The 19,505-nt window shown below is 38.7% G+C and overlaps 1 protein-coding gene across 1 annotated transcript in view; it reads right to left on the bottom strand.

Moving 5' to 3' along the window:
- Nucleotides 1-4,025: 4,025 nt before the first annotated feature.
- LOC143018086 (cytochrome P450 6k1-like) overlaps nucleotides 4,026-19,505 on the bottom strand; it is a 22,856-nt gene continuing 7,376 nt past the window's right edge. Inside the window, exons 2-7 of the mRNA XM_076173192.1 lie at nucleotides 14,838-15,023; nucleotides 13,921-14,590; nucleotides 6,463-6,681; nucleotides 6,193-6,253; nucleotides 5,701-5,891; nucleotides 4,026-5,069 (exon numbers count right to left, since the gene is read on the bottom strand). Of these exons, the coding sequence (XP_076029307.1) occupies nucleotides 4,903-5,069; nucleotides 5,701-5,891; nucleotides 6,193-6,253; nucleotides 6,463-6,681; nucleotides 13,921-14,590; nucleotides 14,838-15,014 (1,485 nt within the window). The 5' untranslated portion in view covers nucleotides 15,015-15,023 and the 3' untranslated portion in view covers nucleotides 4,026-4,902. The remainder of the gene's footprint in view (nucleotides 5,070-5,700; nucleotides 5,892-6,192; nucleotides 6,254-6,462; nucleotides 6,682-13,920; nucleotides 14,591-14,837; nucleotides 15,024-19,505) is intronic.

Raw genomic sequence — 19,505 nt, 5'->3', positions numbered from 1 at the left:
AAAAACGGAAAAATCTTTAGTGGGAGGTAAACTGAAATGAGAAGATGTAGTATAAGAGAAAGTGGGCCAACTGATGACCACGCACATCCAACCCTGCCGGAGCAGGTTAGTCCACCAAGCAAATGTAAACTTTAAAGGTAACAAAAAAATTCTAACGCAACAAATATTTTTTTTTTTTTAAAGGAGCGAAAAATTATCATGCCTATCGTCTTTTTTTTTTTTTTTTTTTTTTTTTGAAGAATTAGTAATATTTTTCACTCTATATACAAGCCATACGAAGAACACTGACGTGAAACTCTCAGGGAGTAGGAGTCAGCGGAGAGTCTAAGGCAGCTGGTGACAAATTATATTATGGAGGGTATTTGAGAAGAGAAAGTTGAAAATTAAATATGGGGAAAAGTAAGATGATTAGATATGCAAGGGCGCAATAAGTTGGAGGTAGATCTTATAGGTCACGGGAAGAGGAGAATTTTAAGTAATTGAATTATCATCTACTGGGGAATGGAAGAGTGAGGATGGAGGTGAACTGCAAAGTGAGGGAAGCAACCAAATGTCTTGGAGGAATGAAAAGTGTCATTATATGAAGGGGTAATTCCAACTAAGAAAATTTATGAGACAGAGAGTTCGAACATAAGGGATCAGAAAAGAACACTTTAAAGAGATTGAGATGAAGTGTCTAAGTTGGTGGGGGTTACGAGGATGGGTGTTGCGAGAAACGACGGGATGAAGAGGAGAATGGGGTTGGAAATGAATGCTGGGATGGTGTAGGCATGTAAAAAGAATAAGTGAAGGAAGACTAGCAAAAAATGTGGACAGCAGAGGAGGATGGAGTGAACTTGAGGAGAAGACAGATGAATAGATGAGGTAAATAAGCTCTTGGGTAAAAGGCTTGCCAGCTCCTGAGCAGGGAAGGAAAAGGGCAAGAAATAGGTGAAAGTGGAGAATGCTTATAAATGAATTACGAATTAACGCGGCCTGATGGGATTTCTCCTTATCATCTCTCTTTTACTCGAGAGTGGACATGGGGGGCAGGGAATTGGGGTTCGCCATGTAATGAAGCGCTGGGGGTTGACTAACTTTGGCCGTCGGACCCTGCTGTGATGATGTGTATTACTGCATTTCTTCTGACCTGGTCAGTGGACGGGAATCAGGGATGGCCTTCCATTTACAAGGAGGTAAAATAGATTGGAAACAAATGGATGAGGGATGAGTGAAGGGTTAGTGCCTGTCTTGACTGGCCATCTTCCTTACAGGGGGAGGGGAGGGGCAGGACTTTTGGAATACTGTATGCATCATATAACTTCAATTTGTTTCATAATTATGATACGATTTTAAACGCAACTCACTGTTCTGCGTCACGCAAGTTTCGGAGACTCAGGATGACTTGCAAGTCCATCACGCTTGCTGCCCTCCACACCGCGGCCGCCCTTCTTACCCTGACCTTCCTCTCACATTCGTGGTGGAAGTTTTGCTTTTTATTCACCCAGCCGACTTGTGCGACCTAACTTATCTTAAAAAACTACAAAAGTGCTTTCTACGTGAACTCAGGGGAGTGAATCGCAGGACTGAGAAATAGAAAGAGAAGAGTGAAAGAAAACTGTACCGCTCAGAAACTTATGACTCCTTTCATGCACTGTTTACTTTGCAGATTTTTTTTTTCACTAATGCCAGGCGCTCTTCTTCAATTGAGGACGGTACCCAAAACTATCTCAATCATTCCTGTCGCTACGGCCACGGCACATTGCAGAATTTGTTTTCTGACTGTCGCCAGATCTTTTCATTCTACTGAAGCAGGGCCCAGTCCAAAAGGCAAGGATGTTTTGTGGGTCGTAATGTATCTAGAGAAGTTTTATGACAAGGTAGACAGGAAGTCATTTGAGAAGGTTTAATGACATTTAGTAAACTAGCATGACAATCTCGACCATTTTGCCGTCTATTAAAGAGATTCCTGGTGCCTCCAAGCCAGGATAGGCTGAGATTTAGAAAATATCGCCATGCTGACGGCGATATTGATCAAACACGGCCGTGACGGCGTAATTTTTCCCTTGCAACGGTGGAACCAGACTATATACGAAAGACTGGAAGGCACGGAAAAGGTGTAAATAGCCTAACTGATTACTCATGAGTTTAGTTACTTCAATCAACGCTAGAGATCGCTGTGCTTCATTCGGAAAGAATTAGCGGGTCTTTTGAATCGTCTGCATGTTTACATTTTAGCCATCTGTCACTTGGAACACATGGTTAGTTCAAACGGTCCAAAAGTTCTCATCCTGAATTCATGTACCATCGGTTTCCCAAAGAACCACAGAGTGACAAAGGTAAGTGTATATTATACTGCCAACATTAAGTATTATAGACATATAAGTGTCATTTTATTCATTAAGTAAAAATGTAAATCAACATTCTCTTCTTTTTGATAGATCATAGATGTTCAAAGTGGATACAAGTAACCGGTATATCAACATTAATAAGGAAGAAAACACCTACACAAATAAAAGTCAAAGGATATGTAGCCATCATTTTTCTCAACGGCAATATGCATCATAAACCCGTTTGTGCCCCAATGCATACCCAGATCAAAATTTGCCTGGAGAGTCAATGCAGTTTTATACATACATTATCATAAGATTACAATAATTGACATTGTTTGGTAAGAAGTAATGATTTTCATATGCATTCTATTATCTTTCAGATCCAGCACACCCAGATGAGCCAGTAATAACCAGTATGGATGCAGGTAAGTGCTTGATCAATGTGAAAATAGTATAGCACAGTTGTGAGTTTAATTGAAATTACTTTATATTTTATTAGCACATTGCATTTGAAACAAAACATTGCTTGTCTCTATATATTATATATTTCTGTATTACTTTAAAGTTGAACATTATTTAGAATATTCTTTCATTGCCATTAGCTAATTTTTGTATTTGCACAAAACATATTTCAACTTGAAATTACAAACTAAATTCTGAGCATAGATACCTTACATACATTATTTATCTGTTTATAACAGTACAAAACATCACATATATTATTTTACAGATATTGATCTGCACTTGGATACTGCAAGTACTTTGCATCACCAGCAAATTGAAATGGAAATCTTGTCAAGTTCATTGGATGAGAACTTTGGTTAGTACTGACCATTTATTAGCATTGCATAATTCTATAAGAGATGGCCTGTAAATCATAAAAAAGTAAGCAACATATGTAAAATCGCAACAACAGATATTAGTACCACAATTGAGTCCACAGTTATATAGATGTTTTATAGACCTGTTTCACACTCTTGGCATAAATGTGATAAGAATAGAAATTGTTCTGGTAGGTGCTGGGGGATGGCATACACCCATCAACACTCCTCTTAGGTAGAGAGAGATTGCTGGAGTTTTGGACGTAGTGTAAGGAAGATAAAGTCATCTCTTATAAAATTACTTAGTAGTATTTAATAAACATATATGAATGAAGTTATAACTCAGTTTTAGATTTATTCCACATGCTCTCTTACATGAATGTGAGTTGGATGCAATGTGTCATGGGGGTATTGGAGATGTAGCCCCCATCAACCTGTAGGACATATTCTAATTAGAGTATTTCACATTCCACAAATATTTCTTCATAATGAGCTGTTAATGTGAAAGATGCAAAAGTATTAAAGAAAATGCTGCTGATTGGCATATAATGTAGATCATGTAGATTGTCTGGCGCTGACATTGGCATATGCAGTATAATGACATAAATTCACCAATTAACAGGTACTTTGAGAACATCTAAAAATTGCATTTTTCCTCATCAGCTCAACAATCAGTAAATGGTAGGTATATCCACAAATTCTTTATTCCACATATTTATTTCCTATTAAAGTCATATTATTTATTATCAATATTAAGTACGTTTTTCTGCTACCAACATGTGCACTTGGAAAAAATGGATACTTTAGGTAAGAGTTACCAAGAGGACGGCATTTGCCTCAATCCAAGTCCCCTGACTCCAACTTACAATCATTGGGAATTGAGTCCTCTCAGTAATTTTTAAAATACTTTATTTACAAGAGTACTATATATTACAAGATTTTTTATTAGTTTTTAATGTTTTGCCATTGAAATTACAGCAGATACATCACAAGCAAGACATGTTTTGGAGCAAGTTGGAGAAGTCTTGTCCTGTTCTGGTAAAGAATAAATTTGCTATTTCCCTTTCTTTAAAGTATGAAACTATGCATTTTATAATTGAGAATCATTACTATCATATTGCTGTTTTGCTAACATCAACAAATACTGCCATAGTGCATTTAGCAAAGGGATATATATTTTTTTTCATTTTTTGCAGTTGAGACGTCAGACAAAACTGTATTTGCAGATACTGTGGAAGAGGAAGTAGAGGAAGTCATATCCAATACTGGTAGGTGAAAACTCATATTTAATATAATGCTAGTCATAAACAAAAGAAAATTAAAGTATAATATTATTTCTTAAGTAAGAATGATTGTGTTTACTAATTGTACTTGCAAAATATTTAATCCAATTAAAAAGACACTATCAGTGCCTCATTATAATGTTATTTCATCATTGAATAGATGAAGATTGCTGCTAAACAAAAAGTTGGGAAGGTGATCCTCAAAATTATTCTGCAACCCCTCTTACCTCAAATGCTAATAAGAGTAAGTAAAATCATAGTTCAGTATGGTAGTGTTGATATTTCTTTACTTTCTCTTTATTTCTCATTACCTACAAAGTTCATATCTACTAGTCTGTATAGATGTTCTTTAATACTTCATATTGCATAAAAGGTGAAGACGGGGAGAAATCCCTTCAGGCTGCGTCAAATTTTGCTCACACATACTACCTCACCCTCCATCCCATGGGCATTATCCAGCCACGGAGAGACAATACTTCGTAGGGATTACAATGGCCTAACTTGCACAAGGATCCCGTTTTTGGCAGTCAGGATCTCGTTGACATTGCGTAAAAACTCGAGGGGACCACTGTGTCCTGGGATAGGAAGAAGCTCCATCTTCATGAGGATGTTTGCCAGCACCAGCTTCATCTCCATATGGGCGAAGCGCAGCCCTACAGAGATATATACATTAAGTCCATCCTACTGAGAATAGATCTACAAACAGGGGAGGAAAAATTACAGAGAAACAACAAAGTGCATTCTTTGGAGGAAAAACGCACTTACTATCAGTTACATAAAGATCAACAAAGATATTTATTTTTGGTGCATCTGTTTTGTTTCTAGAAAGACAGAATCAAGAGAGGTGTGTTCAACCCAATTCATTTTGAGAAAGGTGGTGTACAGCATTATGGAAATAAACTTACCTAGGAATTCTTGCCCCCCCTTATATTGATTGATTGATTGATTGATTGATTTTTACCAAAGCAAAATAGAGGCTTGCAAAAACATGACCCTTCAGAGCTTCTGTTTCATTTCAGAAGGACTGGATGAACATTACCTTACAAAGATAAACCATCAGAGTCCTTCTCCTGCACTTCCAAAAACTTAAGTGAAAGCCTCACAAAAAAGTTTGCCAACCCCATCTTGGACTTCATGAAATGGACACTTGTACTGTGAGGCCGATGATTCACCGTCGCTCCTGTCCTTGGGGACAATGGCATCACGCTGACTGAAATGGATAGTGAAGGAGAAGGCTCCACGTGATGGTTCGTTTCTTTCCCCAGAATCTTCCGGGAAACCTACCGATGCAGTTCCGGGGTCCCTGGCCGAAAGCCTGGAGGGCGAAAGATTTCTCAGGGGACTTGTTTTCGGGAAGAAATCTCTCCGGTTGAAACTCGTCCGGATTTTCGTATATTTCCGGATCTCGCTGTACGTTCCAGACGGGGATGCCTATGATCGTTCCCTTCTCGATCGTCAGGTCTGTTCCCGGAATGCTGAAACGAGACACAGGGGTCTGAAGGCTCGAGGACACGACCGCATTTTATCTAAAAATACGGCGACAGTGGCTGCCGTGTCCTACTAGAATGTAACATTGGTGTATATTTCAGCTGAAGGTTTAAGGTGCGAAACTTAAGGACTCATTTACAACATCCTTCTTCATCCATTAAACATTGCAGTGATCACAAGTGGAGGCAACTGGGCAGAAATATGTGGAATCAAGAGGCTTGTTAAAAGAAAGAAATCGATGCATGTTCACACTGAAAAAGATATGAAGAAAAAATCTATATTCCTTACGTATAGTCTTTGGTGCATAGGCGTTCATTGAACGTGAGTGCCGGGAACAGTCTCATAGATTCTGAAAAAAAAAGAACATTGACTCAGACATTCATAATTTTTCTGAAAAGGTGGCCACTTTCCAGTGAGTTATGCCTTCTGAAACAGATAATTAGTCTAGTTACAGCGACTACATATGTACGTATGTATGTATGTGTGTATGTATGAATGTATGCATGTATATGTGTATGTATGTATGTATGTGTGTGTGTGTGTGTGTGTGTACATTACCATTGAGGATGGCCTCGGTGTACTTGGCCTGTCTCAGGACCTCGTAGTTGATTTCCCCTTGCTCCTCCACCAGGTCGCGGATCTCCTCACGAATTCGCTCCTGGACTTCAAGATGATTGGCCAAGAGGTGACACGTGAACCCAAGAGTGGACGAAGTGGCCTCGTAGCCGGCGAAGATGAAGGCAAGGGACTGTGCGTTGATTGTATTCTCTGTAACCTCTGGCAAATAAAGATAAAAGAAAAAAGATAAGCTGTTTCAGACTGTCTGCCAACTGTATTCTCTATCGCTACTATGGGAGCAAAACGTAAAGCTGGGTAAGAGACACTTGCCACGATTGACTGAGGACACTGGGCATTGGCACCAGATTTCAGCTGAAGCTGAACACCTCCCAGCGCATTCTGAACCACATGCCTCCATCCATCATATAGCAAGCTTTATCATGATACTTCATTTAATTTCCTATTAAAATTACATGAGTGCGGAATCGTTACATGATTCAAGAACCTCATTGTTTATTTGTATGTATATACAGAATGTATATGTACAATATTTTGTTGCCTACGCCCAGCACCGACATCACCTAACCTATGTATGATATTATGATCTCGGACAGCTAGAACTAATTCAAACACACACACATATATATATATGAATGTACATATACAATACATATGCATATATATATATACACATATGCATATATATATATATATATATATATATAGTATACATATGTATATATATATGTATATATATATATTAGTGTATCCAGGAAGAATATTTTCTTGTTGACAGACAAGATTAAATAATATTGCTGTTTCTGCATTGTTTATCTTTTTGTTAAGAACTTCAATTTCTCTTGCTAATTTACGGTGTTGGAATGATAGTTTGCTGAGTAGCTCTCCATATGAGGTTGCCTGGAGACCATCTTCAGGCTAATTGTTTGGGTGTGTGTGTGTGTGATGTTTATATACTATTTTATTTCTGATTGTTTGGATGGTGTCATGTGAAGCGATCATCCTGATTGGCTGCTACGTAGTCATCAGGGATCACTAGGAGAGGCCAGGTCAGGTCCGCTTGTGGGATGGGAGAATCTGGAGGTCTATACTGTGTATGTTCATGGTTGGTTTTAATTCTGCTATATAAATTGCTTCAATAAATGCTAATCTGCAGGAGTCTCTTTCTCTGTCTATTATTACTGTTCCTTCTTCTAAATTTTGAAGGGTGAGGGAAGTATTATGTTTGGTGTTATAGTGATCCTTTATGGATCCATGTTGTAGGTGGCAGGTCAAACGTTTTGTAAGTTTAGTCCTCGTCATTCCAATGTATGTTTGAGACCCACAGTTCTCAACGGTACAGTTATGTTGGTAAATGACGGGAGTATCTTGTAAAGACGATGTCGATTTGGCAGGGCGGTTTCTCAGTAAAAGTTGTGACGTCTTTCGGGTCTTGTAGTATATGGTCAGTGATATTTTGTCTTCTGGGTCAGTGGGCTTGACGTGTTTTGTAATTATGTCCTTAATGACTTTTTCATCTGTCTTATATTCTGATGACATGTAATTTCTGTAATATATATTGATGTTTTCTTGTTTTTGTGTAGGTTTGTTAGAATACCAGTTGTTGATGGCTCGTTTTGTTGCTTCATTAATTAACTTGTTGCTATACCCATTGTTAATAAGGACTTGGGTAAGTCTGTCCAGTTCAGTGTGTGTATCTTTCCATGTAGAGCAGTGTGATATGGCGCGTCGTATGTATGCGTTGATGGTGGAGTTTAAATATATTTGAGGGCATTCACTTTTACCATTAAGACAGAGGTTTTTGTTGCTAGGTTTTACGTATACTGATGTGGTGTACTTGTTGTTATGACTGGTTACTAAGACATCGAGGAAGGGCAAACGTCCGTTGTTTGATTCTTCGAACGTAAAATTAAGGCCGGAAGCTTCTATGAGTTGTTCTCTGAGTCTTTGGAGTTCTTGAAAATCTTTGACTCTAACGAAAATATCATCTATATAGCTGCAATAAATGGATGGTTGGTTGGTGGCGAGTGTGAGCTTTTCTATGGTTCCCATGATAAAATTTGCGAAAAGGACTCCTAAGGGGCTTCCCATGGCGACTCCATCTATTTGTTTGTACATATTACCGCGTGGACATGTGAAGGGGGCTTCTTTAGTACAGATCTCTAAAAGGGTGCATAAGGAAGCTTCTGAAATGTTCAGTGTCGGTGTGTTGTCGCATCGATAGACTCTATCTAGTATGAAATGTATTGTTCTGTCGACGATGTTTGTGAATAAACTTTCTACGTCCAGCGATGCTATAATGTGATTTTCTGCGGAAGGGGCATTTGGTAGGATTTCTAGGAATTCTTGGGCTGATGTCAGAGCGTAATCCGTGGGTACGCCCTCCCAAATCGACATCGTCTTTACAAGATACTCACATCATTTACCAACATAACTGTACCGTTGAGAACTGTGGGTCTCAAACATACATTGGAATGACGAGGACTAAACTTACAAGACTTTTGATCTGCCACCTACAACATGGATCCATAAAGAATCACTATAACAGCAAACATAATACTTCCCTCACCCGTCAAAACATAGAAGAAGGAACAGTAATAAAAGACAGAGAAAGAGACTCCTGCAGATTAGCATTTATTGAAGCAATATATATAGCAGAATTAAAACCAACCATGAACATACACAGTATAGACCTCCAGATTCTCCCATCCCACAAGCGGACCTGACCTCACCTCTCCTAGTGATCCCTGATGACTACGTAGCAGCCAATCAGGATGATCGCTTCACACGACACCATCCAAACAATCAGAAATAAAATAGTATATAAACGTCACACACACACACACCCAAACAATTAGCCTGAAGATGGTCTCCAGAGAAGACCGAAACGTTGCAACCTCATACGGACAGCTACTCAGCAAACTATCAGTCCAACACCGTAAATTAGCAAGAGAAATTGAAGTTCTTAAAAAAATGATAAACAATGCAGAAGCAACAAAATTATTTAATCTCGTCTGTCAACAAGAAAATATATATATATATATACGTATATATGTCTATATATATATCTATATATATATGTATATTATATTATATATATATGTGTGTGTGTGTGTATATATATATATATATTGTGTGTGTGAAATATATAGAGTATATGTATATATATATATATATGTGTGTGTGTGTATGTAAAAAATATATATAATATATGTATATATATGTAAAATATATATAGTATATGTATATATATATACATATACTATGTATATATATAATATATATATATTACAATAGTAGGGTAGCAGGTCCTCTTTCAGGCAGATATGATTAAACTTTGCAGCAGCTTCTGCATTCACGAGTTTCTTGCTGACATGTTCAACATGTCAGCAAGAAACTCGTGAATGTAGAAGCTGCTGCAAAGTTTAATCATATATATATATATATATATATAATATATATATATATATATATATACATATATATATGTACAGACGCTCCTCCACTTACGTTCATTCGTTTTACGTTTTTTCGGTTTTACGTTTAAACTGACTAAAAAAAAATTTACTTTTTTTTTTTTTTTTTTTTTGAGTGAATTTTTAGTCTAGCGCGCTCTCCGTAGTCCAAACGATACACATGACGACGCGTCCATTGTTTACATGGCACAAACGACAGACTGAACGTGTCTTACCTCCTCCTCCTCCTCCCCCTCCTCCTCCACCATCTCAATTTATGTTGCTTGAATTTGATTTATTTGAAATTAATGTTACAGTAAACTAGCGCTTATCCGAACGCGTTTTAACCGAATAATCGCATTAACCGAACATTTTCTCAATACGGTAGCCATCGCTTCAACCAAACGTATTTGGATCTCAACCGAACATTCAAACACCCCGCCGCCTCTTCCGCCACCCCCGCAAGCTTCACACGGTGGCAGCACACTTTATGTTTACACCTGATCGGCTGTTTGTACTCTATAGAATATGTTTATGAACTATTATAAGCATTTCCATGTGTATGTTATGTTTACAGGTACGAATATGGCAGCTGACATTACCGCATAAAAATCTACGGGAATGAAACATACAAAGTAGGATTAACCGAACATTTCGGGTAATCGGACATTTCCAATCCCCCTTGGAGTTCGGATAAGTGGAAGTTTATTGTATTTTACAATGTTATGTGTATAATTAATTATTTAGAGGTGTTTTATGAGATACGGTAATAGAATTTACGGATGTATAGTACAGTATGAACGGTCATACATTACTAGAACGTACAGTAACAACTTACGTTCATTTTCAACTTACGTTCGGCCGTTCGGAACGTAACTAAAACGTAAGTTAAGGAGCGTCTGTATATATATATATATATATATATATGTGTGTGTGTGTGTGTGTGTGTGTGTGTAATAAAACAACTTGAAAAATAAAATGAAAGTTGACCGAACGTTTTTGTCTAAGACATTTTGAAATGTCTTAAATAGACGAAAACTGTTGGTCACCTTTCATTTTATTTTCTAAGTGGTTGTATTACACATTTTGTGAATCGCGCGTTTTTGTGATTTATTCACATATATATATATATATATATATATATATACATAGATATACAGTATATGTATATATATATATATATATACTAACAACCCTAATGCACTTTAATTCTAAGACATCAACATCAGGAGACCCGATGGAGGCTAACATGCAGAAATTGAAATGTGGCACTGCCAAGGACTCGAACACGGCTAACGCATGACAAGTGCTGTAGTGACTTACCAATTACGCTGTCAAGAGAGATCTTGATAGAGTAATCGGTGAGTCACTACAGCACTTGTTATGCGCTAGCCGAGTTTGAGTCCTTGGCATTACTGCGTTTTAATTTCTGCATGTTAGCCTCCATTGGATCTCACGATGTTGATGGCTTAGAATTAAAGTACATTGTGGTTTAAAATGTATATCTAATCACTGGGACCCATTCAGTGTTGTACATATATATATATATATACACACTGCATGGTTCCCATTGAACATATTAACATCTTTTCAACCACAATTCACTTTTAATTCCATGCCATCGCAGTCGAGACTGACGAGAAGCTCGATGGAATTATATATGTGGAAATTGATACGTGGTCAAGCCAAGGACTCAAACTCAGCTCGGACGTAACAAAGTTGTCAGTGACTTAGCCCATTGCGCTATTAAAATATATAGTGCAATGGGCTAAGTCACTGACACTTTGTTACATCCGAGCCAATTTCAAGTCCTTGGCTTACCCAAGTATCAATATCTACATATATGCTTCCATCGAGCTCCTTGTCAGTCTCGACTGCGTTGGCATGGAATTAAAAGTGAATTGTGGTTGAATATATATATATATATATATATATATATATATATATATATATAGATATATATATACATATATATATATATAGATAGATATATAGTATTTACACATATATGTACATGTGTATCTATATACACACATATATATATATATATATATATATACATATATATATAGATAGATATATAGTGATTACATACATACATGTGTATCTATATACACATATATAGTATATATATATATATATATATGTATATGTATGTATGTATGTATGTATATATATATATATATATATATATATATATATATATATATATATATATATGTATGATATAGTATGTATATGTGTGGGTGTGTGAGTGTGTGTATGTGTGTACACATTTGCGTGTGTATTAGTATACACACACTCACACACGCACACACACATATATATATATATATATATATATATATATATATATATATATATATATATATATATAATGTGTGTTTGTGTGTGTGCGTGTACAGCCATGATCCACAGTTTCTACCACACCCAGGGTCCCCGGAGTTGAACAACATATACCCTTCTAGTGAGAAACTGCGAAAGTTCTGATGCCAAAAAGCACTGTGCAAACGCTGCCGACTGGGAATGCGATAGTTAACTACAACAACCCATGGGCAGATGTGAGTGAATTACAATTTTTACCCTATTATGTCTCCTCACATTATTTTCTTATTTGTTTAACCAGAAATCATTTTATTTGTAGGTATAGCTTCCACAAACACTTTTTATTGAAAACTACAGTATTTTTTGACAAAAATTCTCCGGAAAAAATATTCTATTTATTTATTAATCTGGAATTATCACCATAACCTCTTCACCGTTTTTCCCCCCCACTGGGGGCTCCATGATTTCTAATACATGATACTTCTGCGTTGTCATTAGCTGAGGCCCCATGACAAAATATGTTCTCATTGGTTGGAACTAATATCAGCCGATGCGTGTGGAAATTGGTGATTGTGAACTCCACGACTTTCATGAACAGGGTTACAATGATCGAGGCAGGTGTTTGAGTATAGGTTGTAATGGACCATCCAGCTACATCGTAAAAATTGAGGTTATAACCTAGTTACAATCCACATGACTCTGTAAGTTACAATGAGTTTTGGGTATTCCTAGCCTGCTACTGCGAATCTTACTGACATCATAATCACATTCTAAAGCATATATATTCTTACGCATAGTTATGGTGATTCAACTTCATGGGTTAATCTGTATAACCGACAAGTGCATTTAAAAGTTCATGTATATTTTGTGGAGAACTATCGCGTTCCCAGTCGGCAGTGTTTAAAAACTGCTTTTGGCATCAGAATCCTCGCACCTCCTGACCAAAAGGGTATACATTCCTCTCTTATGGGGAGCTCGAGTGTAGTAGAAACTGTGGATCATGGTTGTACATGCACGTGTGTGGGTGCGCAGGAGACACCTCCTCTTTCGACCCTTACAGTATCGAAGCATACTGTATAGCTTCCTTTATCGGAACCATCATAAGTTTTTCTTTAGCAAGGAGGAGGGCATTATTTGAATATTAAAAGCCTGATTAAATCGGGTTCCACCCCTGTGATCATGTTCTTCTTTACATCTACATCACCAAAATCATTATGCCATGGTAGTGAGAGGGCAAGAAATATGAACAAACTTCCTTTGGACACAGATTTCCAACCTATTGACCGCCAGGACTGCTGTGCTCTCTGATGGTGTAGCAATACTTTTTTGTACAGTTTTTAATATCATGCGCACGAGCACCAGCACGATCTGGGTCTAAGGCTGACAAAGAACTGATGCACACAATGTAGAATTTCCCATGACGTAAAGCCTTACCTAATGAATATCTCAAATGAAGAAATTTTATTTGTGACGCCCTGCACAAGTAAAGCTAAGGTTCCAGTGACCTTTAAACTAAGTTTTACTTGTTGCACTGGCTCATAATGTCCAAAAGTACGGTGATCTCGTAATTATCTAGCAGAAACTGGGTGCTCGTTAGTTTAAAGAGGTTGGGAACCTGTGTATCAAGGCATAAAGAATCCTTTGATTTAAAAGAACTTACTGTACTTGGCCGTCTCGGCATCAACTTCACTCTCCCTCATGGCATCTACCATTAGGTCCAGGAAATCCCCTCTCCATTGTTTGCCTTCTCTGATGGCCTGCGCAGGTTTTCTGAGTAGCTTTGTACTATCAAAGTCGAAGAGCTTAATATTGAGCCATTTGAAGAGCTTGGGGACCATAAAGAATAATAGGAACTTCATTCCTCTGAAGAATCCTGGTGGCTCGACAAATTTCTTGGCTGCGTTTCCGAATTCATCATCTTCGTTATCTAGATAATCTGACTCGACTCCAAAGGCACAGGAAGCCATTGTGTCTAGGGTAAAGCGAGCGATAGATTGCTTCATGTCCACCTTCTCCTGTCCCTCTCTCAGGAGCAAATCCACCAGCTTGTTGCACTTCTCTTGCATAAGGGGAACCATGCCCTTCAGCTTTCCCGTAGTAAAGGAGGGTGTGACGATGGACCTGAGTTTTTTCCACTTTTCCCCTTGGAGGATAAAAAGCATTTCATCAAATGCTTTATCTGCATTTCCCATATCAAAGGGTCTTCGATCAACAAAGTGATCGAAGTCCTTGATCATAATGTTCTTAAGAAGAGCGCTGTCACGGATGATCAAGGAAGGTGTCAAACATTCGTACACACCTATGAAGGGAGCCTTTGTCTTCTGAAGAATCTAGGAAAACATTATAGATCAGAAATTGATAATAAATGAAGACTGACAATAGAGGCGATATACTGCCTCCCGTACTACTCCACATCTCATATCCATGCACCACTATATATGAAGAGAAACAAAATCATGCCAATTAGTCGCAATATTGTGCTTTTTCCACCGACTGGAATCAATTGGAAATCATATAGAAAATGTTCAAGGAGTGACCAATTACAAGCATTACTAGTATTTTTTTCTTTCTTTTTACCTTGTCGACATACTGGAATCGGTTCTCGATCATGGAGAACACGCTCAGGGAGTGACCAATCAGAGGGATCACAGGAGGAACGAAGACACCTTTCGACTGCCAGTATTGGTGTCGATGGTGACAGTAACCGAAAAGTAGCACAACCACGGTTATTACCAACACAGCCGTTGCCAACATCTTGAGAACCTAAAAAATGAGAGGAATACATCTGTAGTTGGGAAAACATTAAATGAGCACGAAACAAAAATCAGCAAATGTCACAAAAATACTGGTAATTTTTCTTAATGTGAGTTGAAAAGTCTTGCGAGAGAAATATTTACAAACTGCAATATGATGTGAAAGCCGTTCAGACAGCTCTGTGGGAGATATTCCTACATAAACAACTGGATTAATTAGATCGTCATTAGACATAAGACATCAGTCGTAATCAACTCCTTCGCTTTCATACCTACATCTAACCACAGCCTCCTAACCATAAGCTTGTATTAGCTACGACATATGAATTCTGGCCATAAGGAAGATGAAATAGCCTTCTGTCGTACCATCGCATACATCCAACCCACTGACCTAACATTGAAATCGGCCTCATCACTCATTACAAAATATGTAAATTACACAACCTAGTACTGAAGAACAATTAACTTCCTACCACCCCTTTCCAGAAGTCAATGCCGTGCTAGTTTGCCCCGTTGGTGACACCGCAACTCAGTATATGTCGAAATTGTTCATGAAAGTAGCAGTTGCCGACAAGACTCACGAGTTAAACACCATATGAGGACGGATCCTTTATTTGTACGACATTTCGCTTATTACAACTTTTTCAAGTGCCGTCGTAGTCGACTTGCTAGGTAAGACCACCAGCTTGCGCGGGATCGGTTTTTTTGGTAGGGTAAGAATGTCTGTAAGAAAATGTAAAGATAGTGTATAAAAGAGGGTTTTTGATACCGGGCGATTGAGCGAGCGATTAGGGGCGGTTGGTGGTCGTGGCTCAGGAGAAATAGGCAGGGAACTCGAATGGCGGCGCCGACGCCTGGGATTAGAATCACCAAAAGTTGAGAAAATGGTAGGAGGCGTAGTAGTAAAGGTGGGAAAACGGAAAAATCTTTAGTGGGAAGTAAACTGAAATGAGAAGATGTAGTATAAGAGAAAGTTAGAAAGGAAGTGAATTTTAGTCGAAGAAAAAGTACGTGTAGATGTTTGTGCGTGAGGCGTGGCTATGTTCGTGAGAGGTGTGTGTATGTATCTTACGGGAAGTGAGTAGAGTTCACTTCCCGCGTGTAGAGAGCGCGTTCCTGATTAGCCCCAGGTTGGGCATGAGCGTTCCTGTTTATCCCCAGGTTGGGTTTGAGAGTCAGGAGAGTGGATCTAATGGCGGTGCGAGGGTTGGGGGGCAGGCGGGCGGGTGTTGTACTATCTTTCTCCCTCCAAGCACAACTCTGAAAGCAGAGAATTACGTGACTTGGGAATTGTGCGTAAATATCAGAAGTGTAAACCCGCTCGCCAGCGTCAGCGAAGAGGCCAGTGCGTGGGTGCGGGCCGGTCGGCAAGAGAGGCTACCCAATTACTCTCTCGCAACCAACCGGTGAAGAGTTAAGGGCTCTGAATCAGAGTTGAATTGTGGGTCCCCGCTTAGCCAGCGAGCAAGTGTGCGTGTATCTCTCTTCTTCCAAGCACAACTCTGAAAACAGAGAATTACGTGACTTGGGAATTGTGTGTATTTGTCTTTGGTGTAAACCCGCCTGCCGACATCAACGAAGAGGTCGGCCTGTGCCAGACCGGCAGCAGCGAAGGAGAAAAGTCTCCTTGCCGCCACCGGCCGGCGAAGATTCCTGAGCGCTTGTTGAGTGTGCTGGAGCGGAGAGCGATGTCCGACCTCTGCGAGTGCTGTGTTGGTTGTTGGTTATACGTGAACACCGTTACGGCATCAGGCATGATGTCACCACCAATGCATGTGTGACACATAGGAATAGGAAAACCATCTGATGGACTGGAAGAATGCAGAGCTGCTGATACGAGTACCCGACAAGATCCACAGGAAGTGTTTGGAAGCAGCGATCATTCAAGGAACGAACACTGTTGAACAAAATAGGGGCATGTTCAACATCTCACCCCACATAATTCCTTTAATACCCATGGCCAACAAAATTTTAAACCACCCTTTGTGAGCAATTTGCCCTCGGACGTTTGGGCCAGTCTTCTCAACCTCTCCCAGTATTCAATCCCTCTTCTCCTTTTCTCCTCCTCCTCCTCTTCCCCCCCCTACTTCTTTCTTTCCCCGTTCCCTCAATTCCTCTTATTTAATCTCAAGCATGTGTATCAACCTGCACTTGAAAAAACTGTAATAAGCGAAACGTCGTGCAAATAAAGGCTCCGTCCTCATCTGGTGTTTAGCTCGTTATATGTCGGCCTGACTTATACGGTCCTATCAAAAGGCTATCATATCACCTCAAAAACGTCCCTATCAAGGATCACGTGGAAAAGAAACACAACGCCGATTTTACTAATCGAGAACACAAAGGTCATCCATAAGCCTGTGTGTATGTAGTCCCCAACATACTCTCCGATGCCATACTTAAATGTATGTTTATGGTATCGTCGTTGCAGTGTGGGTGGTCAATTAGTTGATATAGTATGTGAGAATCGCTGACTCATCTTCATATCATTCATGTTTAGGCTATGGCCATAGTTTACCTGTAATAAAGGCATTTGTATTTGTGCGAAAGCACAACTATTGTAGATTCCGGGCCATTTTCTGTGCGACCTTTCTCTTCGCTTCTTTTTGCTCTTCAGGTATGTTTATATTAGCATGCCCCGGTCGGGTAAGGTCATTCAAATTACTTCGCTCAGACAAACGGCATCTGTCCTCGCTTGTACCGCATCCCTAGGTCGTGTCTGCGGTCTGCAGCCTCTCGCCCAAACCTCCTAGGCCAACTTTTCGCCATTTTACAAGCAACCCAGCTGAGTTACGTTCTCCTACACCATAATAACGATTTGTTTACAAGCCCACTACTGTACTTTCTTTGCCTCAAAATTGGCGAATCGGTGATTATTTGTCTCAAAACGCCATCGATGAACACACAACTCTCGCCTGCATCTACACTTTCAAGCAACTGACGAAATCGTACCACCTAATGAAATTCCCACCATTAGCCTTCCACACCATCGCTACTTTCGGGTGCGCACGATAAGGATCACAGCTCAACAATGCGACCACCCCCAGTGCACATTCTATATATTTAACCAGTGAACCCATGTCCATGTTCACTTACAGAATATGACCATGTACTGACGACAGGCATTTAGGAGAAATAAATTATATAACTAGATAAAATTGTCTTCTGGCTCCTTTCTCAATATCACGACTTCCCAAAAAGATTGTCATTCGAACTAAAGAAGAGTTTCAGTATAAGCCCAAGTCATGTATACAACAGAGCCTCCTTCCAATATATATATATATATATATATATATATATATATATATGTATATATATATTCTATATATATGTATATATATATATATATATATATATATATATATATATATACATCACTGGTGAAAAATGTAGTAACTCATTTGTAAATCACAATTAACACCACAGTCGGACGAAAGAAAGAGTTGCGTAAGCGAAACTATATATTTCGATTGCAAACTGCAATCCTCTTCAGTAGTACAAAGTGGAAGGAAGATGCTATCTTAAATAGCAACCTCTTACAAAATAAAGGGAACATGGAAAATAATAACCGTCACTACCCCAACCCTATGTGACCTTAGGATGACATGAGGTCAGGTCAGGGGAGGGGGAGGAAGCTTGTTGACAATATGTTTGGCTATAATAGTCTGATATAATGTCTGGGGTTAATTGACCCTTGGAAATATTCATCGTGGGCAGATATTCAATTAATGTGGATTCCACCATTTTCCTTCTGAACCCACAGCCTGATTTATAAATAAGGTCAGATTTCTCCCAGTCCATCCGGTGATTAAATTTACTCACGTGTTGAGACACGGCTGAATTTTCTTGGCCATACTTAATCGACCTCTTGTGTTCATTCAGTCTTGTCCTTAAGTCTCTACCCGTCTGGCCTATGTATGAAAGGTTGCAATCTTTACATGGAAGGGAGTAAACACCTGGGATATGATCTCTCAACCTCTGGTGAACATTAAAAACTTTTTTATTTATAATTTTAGAGTAATTATGAATTAAATTTACCTTCTCTTTGGGAAGAAATTTGGACAAATAACTGATGGACTCTTGAGAAGAGGATGACTAGGGGATTTTGTCTTTCTTTTGGCTTAGTGGAAGGGTTTAGGTTGCAACATCTCCTCTGAGGGAACCTCCTTAATAATTTCCATAGACTCATACTCATCAAAAACTTTATTATATTCATCCTTAAGGTCTTCATCTTTATCCAATCTAATCAAAACCCTATTTAATCTCTTCAGGGCTTGATTTTTATTACCCATTATACTATTTTTAATATTGTTATTCTTCCAAGGCAATTGAACTTCATACCTGCCATTCACAAATTCTATTTTATCCCTGAACTCCTTAACCACATTATCTTTGATATCCTCCTTATATTCTTTACTAAAAACCCCAATTGTTTCTAAGTCCCAAAAGTTTGACATATCAGAATCAGATACTTCAGATATACATAAGAGCTGGG

The sequence above is a fragment of the Oratosquilla oratoria genome, chromosome 34 (genome assembly GCF_046742065.1).
Source record: "Oratosquilla oratoria isolate Oo_2021 chromosome 34, ASM4674206v1, whole genome shotgun sequence".
Classification (NCBI taxonomy): domain Eukaryota; kingdom Metazoa; phylum Arthropoda; class Malacostraca; order Stomatopoda; family Squillidae; genus Oratosquilla; species Oratosquilla oratoria.
The sequence above is the reverse complement of the archived record's forward strand: the minus strand, read 5'-3'. Positions and strand labels throughout refer to the sequence as shown.